Source organism: Macadamia integrifolia, chromosome 4 (genome assembly GCF_013358625.1).
Source record: "Macadamia integrifolia cultivar HAES 741 chromosome 4, SCU_Mint_v3, whole genome shotgun sequence".
NCBI classification, from domain to species: Eukaryota; Viridiplantae; Streptophyta; class Magnoliopsida; order Proteales; family Proteaceae; genus Macadamia; species Macadamia integrifolia.
In genome coordinates, this window is record NC_056560.1 from 29891318 (window position 1) to 29901140 (window position 9823).

Here is a 9823-nt window from a genome sequence, read left to right on the forward strand (position 1 = left end):
TGAGGGAGAGAGAGGGGAGAGGATTCCCTGAAAGGCAGCATAGCCCCTACCTAATGTGTGGGCCAATGGGAGCAACAATAGGGGTGGGATCTCCCCTTTTCTTGAAGGGTGGGGTGGTCATTACACCCCTCCTGTGCCCGGGCACCAAGGCCACGCTGCCTTTCAAGCTTCTTTTCTCTAATAATAGTATAGAAAAAAGAACGGTACCAGCTGCATAACATACACTAGTGCCTTTTGAGTGTTAAGCTCTTTCCTCTCCTATGAAATGACATATTTACCACTATAATGAGTGAAAAGAGATACACTAGAAGTATTAACGTACACTATGCAGTCGGAGAAGGAACTCATTCCCTATTAATTAATTCAGAATCTTATATGCAATCAACAATCAGGTCTGCACATACGAGGGCATCATCAGTTCACAAGGTTTCACAATTTAGACCAGCTAGACCTTCCAAGCTTTATCAAGATCAATGTTACCATACCATCTATCCAACCAGTATCAACCAAATCTGTTCTTAATTCTATGCTTACGTGGATGTCAATTTTTCCTTTTCTGTTGTCTCTATGTTCTCACATGGATGTTCTTTGTGTTACATAGGTTTGACTGTTATAGTTGTTATAAACATTAGATGCAGATATTCATGCAATAATTTGAGAGTATTATGGTCCCAAGTCCTGACTCAAAGCATCCAAATTATTGCCCCAAGAGCTGCTGAAGACTAGACCATCCAGGGTTTTAAAATCCACAATCAGCCTTGAATCGGGTCCAGCAGGAATCAATACAGAAGCTGCTGGAATCAGCCAGGAACAGGCGGATTCCTCAAAAAGCTGTACAGCGACGCCGATTCAAATGAGGAAGAATTGAGATCAGTCACAGCCTATTCTGATCCCATTGAACCGATCCGACTCTGCTTTTTAAACAGAGTCGAACAAAAGCAAAAAAATAGACAATGCCAGTGCAGAGTTACAAGCACACCCTCGACCAGGAATGAATAAGTTGTTAGTACAAGTGAGTTTTAAAGTGCCATCAATCATATCCAGTACAGCCAAGCTCTTTGCCACTGCTGATTTTGGAATCCAGGCACTCAAGCACCACTTTCATCCATTCAAGGAACAACCCCCTAAACCCAAATCAACCCCCCCAAAAGCCAACCCTGTCAACATGTTTTACTACATTTCATCTCGCTGCCCAGAAATTTAAAAAAACAAAAGGGAGCAAGCACAGACATTGAAGAAAAAAAAAAGGGGGAAAGAGACCTGCTTAATTAAATTTAGCATGTAATAGCAGTTGCTGTAGGTGTTATCAGAACTGCTGTATTTCCAGTCACAGGTTGCACACTGGCAACTCTCTCGAGACGCTCCCATGTCACCCTCCTCTTCTCTGCTGCTGCTGTTTGCTTCACTTCTTCCTCCTCATACTTGCTTTGGCAATATATGACCAGCTCTTCATCCATCTCTGAGAACATTTTCTTCACATTTATGGTTAGGTTGAGAACTGCCTGGTTCCAGTGGTTCCGTATGTTCTTCTCTAATGCTGGGTAGATGAGAGGCAGGATCACCTGCTGATTGTGTGCAATCAAACCGACAACGTGATCATTGTTCCACAAAACGAGGGCCCTTTCCGCTACCTGGAAGGGGAAAAAAGAAGTTGAGCGAAAATGAAATAAAGAAAAAACAAATGCAGGTAAAATGACACAATAACAAGCTGACTAGACACCTTATCAGCATTAATTAAGAGAAAATCTACCTGCAATACTGTATTCAAATGCACATGCACCGAAATCAATCAACCACATATAGGTGCATGGATCATAGATACCATCTAGATGATCTCATATTCCGTATTACATGAAAGCAAACCAAATTAATGACTAAACCCAACTTAAACATTCTTCTGGATTATCAGACAAGCCAACAAAATGAGTGCATTATTATTGAGAAATATTAATAGATCTCACTGGTCATTAAAATTAATGCCTACTACAGTGGAACTTTGAATCATTTAGGAAGTCCCAGTGAAAAGGATGTCAGAATCCATGGGCTTGATAACAATGGCTAAAGTTGTGAGATAACCAAATAACCAATCAACAGACACAACACACACAGGAACATTCCGGCAATGCTATTCAGTGATCACAGTTGATCAATGATTTGATCAACACAAAATTACCTCTCTCATCTGAAACATTGTCACGCAAAAACCATATTCCAGTACTATAAAAGAAAAAGTGACAGTTCAGAGCACCCAACATGATACAGGAGAACTAAAATAAAGGAAAAAAAGACAAAACAGGAAAGCATTACAGAACACAGCACAATTCAAATTCTAACTGAACATTCCCATGCTCTTGTAATCTCCCCACTACTTTCGCACTGTCTGTCCAAACTTTCCAGAGAAGAAAACTAGCTCACAATAGGATCGAGAAACACAGAAGCAAAACCAGAATTTGGAGAACTTCAATAACAGAACATAGGGTTCTTAGAACAGACCAAGACTTTAGTCGAATAATCTATTCTACTAACAGAATTGGCCTGCAGAATCTGGGCTAAACCTGACAACAGAATAAAGAGATTTTGAAGAGTCCTAGTGCTACTAGGGGAAAGAATAGCATAACTACAACCACTGCCAATAGATTGGAAATCTCATTACTGATAATAGAACTCAAGAAAACAATGTAACATAATCTCAAACCTCAGTTTAGAGTCAAAACATAACAGTAACTTGTATGCTATTTGCAAAAGAATAAAATTGAACCTAGAACAAAAATCTGATATGCCACAGGGTATACAGAACAGAAAATTCCGACCTCTGATCTTGATAAAATATAGAAAGAAAGAGAGAGGACAAGGCTAGGATCCACCAAGTATACTACTAAATCCACATTAGAAACCACTGAATTCAAATCAGTAAAGTTTCATAAAATTGAAAGCTATACTTCAAAAACTTGTGCGCCTGACTGGCTGGCTAGTGGCTACATAGATATATCTAAACTCTCAAAATATGACTCCTAACATGACTAGAAACAGCTTAAACCAACTACTAATGAACCTAGCTACTTCATTGACCAATAAAAGACTTGAAAAAGGTCCTATTCTAACTAGGACTCTCAAGTTAAACTAACTAATAAACTAAACCCTGTTTCCTAACTCCTACCCTTATTTTATCTGCATCATCAGGCAAAGGATGGGGATGGATTATCATGTTCGCAGGAAATATTCAAAATAGTGATTGCCTGACTTTTTTAAAAACCCATAACCAGACAAGGGATCGGCCTCCATCAATTCCGATACAAAATGGATCGAAATCGGTTAGAATCAGATGAAACCCTAAAAAATAAAATCAGGATGAAAAGGAAAATACTTCCCTAGATCTTTATGTTTTGGAGTTTTGGGTTCAAAAGTCTTGCACATCTTGCTACAAGAGGTAAGTTTCATTGATTTTCTGCTATTTTACTAACTAAAAGAAGGGAAAAAAAAATGAAGATCTAAGTGCGTTCATGACTTATTCCAATCTGACTCTTTGAACAATGCTTCTAACACAGATCCTGAAACTTGAATTTTAATGACTGGCAATACATAATTCTCATAACCAACTTGATTAGCAAGGACAGGGCTTCAGTTGATTTCAGTTATAATTCTTATAACTGTGTGGAGAAATTTGGCAAAGAAATCAATTTCTCACCACATGTGAAAGAAGCAAGTCCAAAGTGTTATGACTAACAACAGAGGAAAGACAATTTGGTCACAGAAAAACTGGATCAAGCTTCTCAATGAAGGCAGCATAATAGCTAATATAATTTCAACTGTTCAAAATATTCATTGCTTGTAAGACACAACTTATTCTACCAGGATCATACAATTTTCTAAGGAGCCAATGCAATTCCAAGTAGACCATTGAGATCAAAAAGCCTATTAACACTATATTGTAAGAATCATTTTGGAAAGTTCAACAGGCCACATTTTTGTAGTCAAGTTAATCACACTAGAATATTAAGGCCTATTAACACACTCCAAAAACACAAACATAAAAACAAAAATACACCAAAAAATAAAGGCATAGGACACACACCTGGAAATGGGGGCTGTTAAGGCAAGAACCAATCCGGCGGAACAAAGGAATCATAATCTTCTGGAATTCTGCCATGTTGGTAGCTTCCAAAACCTCTTCCAACTCACTCAAGAACATGACTTCCTTCTGACTATTCGTTACTGGCCAGTACTTTAACAATCCCTTGATTACAGTAATCGTCAACTTTGGTTCTTTCTCTATAAATTGTGTGAGGCAGTACGACAACTGCTGAAGGTAAATACCCACAGACTTTGGCTTATGCAGAGGAATCAAAGCCCTCCACAAAAACATCTTGTGTTCCTCCTTCAGTGGTAACGCAAACCCACTAATTACACTGCCAAAAATCTCCAACAGCTCAGCAATCCCATTGTGCCGTTCTGTTTCAAAGACAAAACGATAAAAGATATTGCTTACAGCCTTGCGTATGTAAGGCCTGTGAACCATAAACTTCCCATAAATCCTATGCAGAATTGTTTTCAAGCAATCACGTTCTCTAGGATCCTCAGAATCAAAGAGATCAAGCAATCTCAGAATAAACGAATGATTAATGTACTTCTTTGCTACCTTCGAATCGAGAGAAGTAGACGTGACAAATCGAAGCAATAAGTCATACACAATCTGTAAATGTGACCAAGCAGGATCAAACATGGGTTCATCATCATCCGTCTCACCACCAGTCATATTGGACCGGTAGTTAGGAGGAAATACCCTAAAGAGATTGACTGCGCACATTTTACATATTGCAGCAATTGCTGGCTCTGTAAACTTAGCTGATCCAGAAGCAACAAACTCTACGATATCCATCAAAGTCTCGCGTTTCAGATCTTTCTCTACAGTGTCCTTATTCGGGTCATTGAAATCAAAAACCACACAGCAGAGGTTCAACTTACTGATGAACAGATTCTGCCTTTCCGCATTCGGAACATCTTTGAAGGATAGAAGAGGTTCAATTCCAGCCACCATGCTCGCCGGGAAAACAGCCGAAGACATCCGCTTTATAGAATTTGATCGTCCAGTAACAGCAGTCCCGCTGTTTGTTCTTTGGATCCCATTCCCAGAGGCGATAACATTATTACCGGAAATGCCACCGCCAGAATCAACAACATCAGATTTCGGTGACTTCCGAGGGAATTTGTTGAGGAATTGCTTAAACATGGCGGCAACGTTGGTCGCAGAGGAAAACTAGATCAAGCCCATGGCGATCGATTTCATAAAGGAAAAACCTAGGTCGAAAGAAGCCCTAAATGTTGGTCACTCTAAATAGCCAAATCAGTTCATAAAAAGACAAGATCTTTACTGCCAAACGGAAAACAGAAGCAAAATCCCGAGATAGATCTAAATGGCACGCATGAAACTATTGAAGAAACCTAAGATCACAGCTACAACAGCAAGAAAGGAAGATCAGATTTTGCCCAATAGAAGAAGATGAGTAAAGAAATTATAAGAACCTGTATTTTGCTCCTCGAGACGAGATCACCTTGGAAGAAAAAGTTAACTCTCGTAAAGGCTAGACACAAATCTCAGACATGAATCCAGCAGCTATGTTCGTCTCTGAAACCCAGATTTTCCAAGGATTCAAGAAGAATACAAGTGAGGTGAAGGAAGAAGAAGAAGAGGTAAGAGTGAGATGGGAGCAGAGGGAGAGATTGTCCAGTTCATCCGCATAGATTTCTGAAGGAGCTTTGAATATTCAGAGCATCTAAGCAGCTCCACCTCCATGAAAGAGATCAATAAGTGTTTCCTTCCCCTCGATTGAAGAAAAAACAAGAGGTGGCGATTTCTGAGAAATACAGGTACGTTACGAACCAGAAAATAAATAAAAACAAAAAATAATATATAAAAATTAAAGTAAAAAGTGTTTGGTCATCTAGTGGGTGGGGTAGTAACGAGAAACTATAAACTGGAAAGTAGAAATTGTTATAAATAATTAGAAACCTTTTTTTTAAATTTTGAAAATTTTGAAAAAAATAAATAATAATATTTAAAATATATATAAAAAAAAATTACATGTCTTGTCTACCATGCGCGGGGGTGTTATGTCATATTGTCGTTGTGATATCGCTGTTAATGTAATCCGGTGGCAGAGGCGGCCTGCATGGTCGTTCAGAGATCTTCTCAGACAGAGACAGAGACAGAGAGAAAGGCAGACTGGAAAGAGTAGAGCCTGGAGGCCCAATAGGCCTACAAGCCCAATAGGCCCACTATGAGTGATGTGATAGAACAGAGGCTTTTGTCGGTGCTCACCATATGTGGTAGGTGGTGAATGCCTTTCCAACTCACATGTCGATAACGACGGCGTGGATTGAAGGCCTTTCATGAAATGGAAACAATCTATGCCGTCGATATTTTGGACGGTTTGTTGAGCATTGTTCTAAATTCGATTCTTATCAAACGGTTGAGATGTTGATCATATATATACACAACCGTGTATGAATAAAACGGGAAAGAAACAATCTCCCTCCCCCAATAGCTGGAATTTGTTAATTAAGAAAATAATGATTGTTTTTTGTAGAAGAAGAAAATTAATAATTGTTGAGTTAAGATTTGTAATTGTAAATATTAAAATATAGTTATATATATGTATATCTCACTAGATGTTGGGAAAGGAAATATTGCCATGTGTGGATTTTCTAGGTTGCATTATGGTTCATACTGTTAATGGTTTAAAAAAAATATAAGTTTAATTTGATTTAATTATTTAAAAATAAATGTCTAAATTATAAATAAATATATATATATATATATATATATGATACTCTAAGTAAAAATTGTTTGGAATATATTAATTTTGGTAGTAGGTTCTTTCAACAAACTATATAAGGAGTGCAAAATAAGAGGGTGACAGAATGGTTTTGTTAATAGGGGTCGACATTTCATGAGAGAGAGAGAGAGAGATTACCCTATGTCGGCTCTAATAATTATATGTCTCTACAAAAAAAAAGTTTTGATTAATCTAGATTTAAATTTGTACATGTATCAAATTATTTAAGAATTTACTGATCAAAATTCATATCTTTCTACCTATAAAATTCCAATAGAGTGGATTTTAGCCACTTGTCAAGACAAAAGAGTTTAAGGCTAGTCGAAACAATAATTTCCACATAGAATATGAAAAAAAAAAAAAAACTAATTGAAAGAAGTGCCTAGGATGGTATAATAGCTTATGACATCAAACTTCAGATATTTTACAACAATAACTCAACGTTATCCCAACTAAATGGATCACCCCAATCAACTCTATTTGAAACTTGGGATATTCTCTGATTACTAATGTTATAGAAAAATAGATTTATACGTAATACCTATTTTTATTTTATTTTCTTTTAGTATTTTGACAAAAAATAACATTAATAAATTAATATATGTACTAATGGTATATATAGACAAGGTAGATATATATTAAAATTATATTTAATAATATTTGATTAGTCACTAATTTATTATAAATTAAAAAATAAGTTGTAATTATCTGTTAATAGATAACTATAGATCAACAACTTCCACATGTATAGTACCAAAATATATTTAAATTTGAAGGATAAATCTAGAAATGGGAATTGTGGATGCTAAGTATTTCAATTTATTTACTCTAAATTTTAAAAGATTATTTTTATTTATTTATTTATTTTTATTTTTACAAAAAGATGAAAATTATAAAATGCATGATTCATGCTTGATGGGCTAGGGAATCTCAAAACATTGGATACCATTGTGTCAGCTTGATCCTTGGGAAGATGATAATTTCATCTCATGGCAAACAAGATATGAAAAAGTTGTTAACTTTGCACCTCTTTCAAACTTTTTTGTCTAGCTTCATTTTTCATAATATGGATATCATCATTTCATATATAAGAGTTTGGAAATTATACCTCACTATGGTCATAATCTATTATTTTTCATCGACAAGATAGTATTATTTTTCTCAAACACATACTAAGAATTTAATTAACAAGTTTAATAATGGATCCAATTAAAATTTTAAAATATATTCATTTATTGATATTTGTTTTTAAGTGCCACACAACATCTATTTCTTGGTAAGAATGGGCAGGATACTATTTTATATGAATTTAGGTAACGAATCCAATTAAATGGGACAAGGTCTTGTGACGCATGCAAGTCCAAAGTGTATGTTTTAAATTGGCTGAATATATGATTGTAATTTGTAAAAGATTTTTTTTTCTCCAGTAAATTTTTTTGTTTGTCTATACGTATATAAAACTCAATGGTGCAACCTTGATAATGATATAAAACCAACCATTGGTTGGTTGGTTTGTAAATGCCTCATATTAGTGAAGTGTGAAATTTCATACTCCAATTTAATCAAATAGCATTTCCATATATTGGTATGTGTCCGTTTGTATGTTCACATATGCTTACAATAATGCAACCATGTCACTATTGTGAACTACCCCATAAAAAATATTTTTTTTGTTTATTTATATATTTTTATAACGTGGGGTATCTGACCACATTGGCCCAACTAATTCCCTCGATTGTAGGGCAGCCATTGCATTGACTGCAACAATTAACCTACATCACAGTGGCCAATTGGCTTGTGACTGAGTGATGGTTGACCCACGGTGAGACCAATGGGATTGTACTTAGGATGTTCGAGTTTACAGCTCACCCCAGGTCGTGACCACTGAGCCAACCCCTTTGAATATAATCTTGGTTTTCAAACGACTATTTTGTCATGTAAAATTTCTTTTTGAATTAAATTTTACATGTGAGTTAGAGACATTGAAGATCTACATGTCAACAAAATTTGAACCCATCAAATCCATCAAATGAAAAATATTTGATAGGCTTCATTCGAATAAAATTTGCCTCAACTCCTTTAGTTTTAAATGTTTGTTATATGTTTATCTTCTGAATTACACTATCATGCTTATTGACTTAAGGCATGGTCCATGATCTACCCAATATTTATTCATTTTATTATAGCTACCAAATATTATGTTGGTTATTTCTGTATGTATGTTTGTTAAAGAAAAATATATTCACTTGTTATTATTGTTTTTATTCTTAAATTTTATTAATGTTTGAAATATTATTTTATATTAAGTTTCGAGAAGTGATTGAAAAGGCTGTTTGAGGTGGCATGGTCATGTCCAACGGAGTCCTTGGGATGCACCTAATAAAGAAGAGTAATTTGATTCAGACGGAAGGATCTAAAAGAACTAGGGGTATGCCTAAAATGACCAAGAAGAGAAGTATTGATGAAAGAAATGCATACTTTAGGTCTTGTCTCGAGTATGACAAAAAATGGAGCTAATCGAAAGGTAAGGATCCATGTAGCCTACTCAAATTAGGTGCGATTTTTCTGAGTTGTTGTTATGTCTAGGGGTGTCAACCAGTCAGGCTGGTTTGGTTTCGGTCGGGCTTAATCGGGCTTGAAGACTTTCAAAGGCTACACCGTGTCCGCCCATTTAACTAATCGGGCTTAGTTATTGAGGGCATGATACACTTTATATTCGGTCGGTCGGTCTCGGGCTATAATCGGGCTACCTTAATCGGGCTTTAGTCGGGCCTTAACCAGGCTACGGACATGTTTAATGTTAAACGGGCTTTAACCGGTTTTTAAACGGGCCCTCTTTAAAATGTGCTATTATATTCCGGCCCACTCATGCAAGCCCAAAAAAATGACAATAAATCAATAAATGATACCAAATATAACCATTATTTAAAATGTGAACATGTATTTACTTTTTAGTTTTGATTCTTTAATTTGGGGGGTAAAATAGATAT

General features: G+C 36.0%; 1 protein-coding gene across 5 annotated transcripts; it reads right to left on the reverse strand.

The window, feature by feature from the left end:
- Nucleotides 1–960: 960 nt before the first annotated feature.
- LOC122076885 (serine/threonine protein phosphatase 2A 57 kDa regulatory subunit B' kappa isoform-like) lies at nt 961–5883 on the reverse strand. 5 transcript variants are annotated; one of them, XM_042642497.1, is made up of 3 exons: nt 5550–5883; nt 4073–5439; nt 961–1631 (listed from the first exon to the last, which is right to left on the reverse strand). In XM_042642497.1, exons 2-3 carry the CDS (start codon nt 5225–5227, stop codon nt 1275–1277), a joined length of 1512 nt encoding a protein of 503 aa, XP_042498431.1. In that variant the 5' UTR covers nt 5228–5439; nt 5550–5883; the 3' UTR covers nt 961–1274. The 5 variants fall into 5 exon arrangements, with proteins under 5 accessions (XP_042498431.1, XP_042498432.1, XP_042498428.1 ...); XM_042642498.1 differs by having other exon boundaries at nt 4073–5451; XM_042642494.1 differs by having other exon boundaries at nt 4073–5295; nt 5521–5883.
- Nucleotides 5884–9823: the final 3940 nt, after the last annotated feature.

Bases quoted from the DNA above. Each gene is read 5' to 3' on its own strand.
- LOC122076885 (XM_042642497.1), bottom strand. From the start codon at position 5,227: ATGTTTAAGCAATTCCTCAACAAATTCCCTCGGAAGTCACCGAAATCT. The intron at 1,632-4,072 runs GTGTGTGTCCTA...TTCCCCTTCCAG, and splicing joins TTAACAGCCCCCATTTCCAG to GTAGCGGAAAGGGCCCTCGT.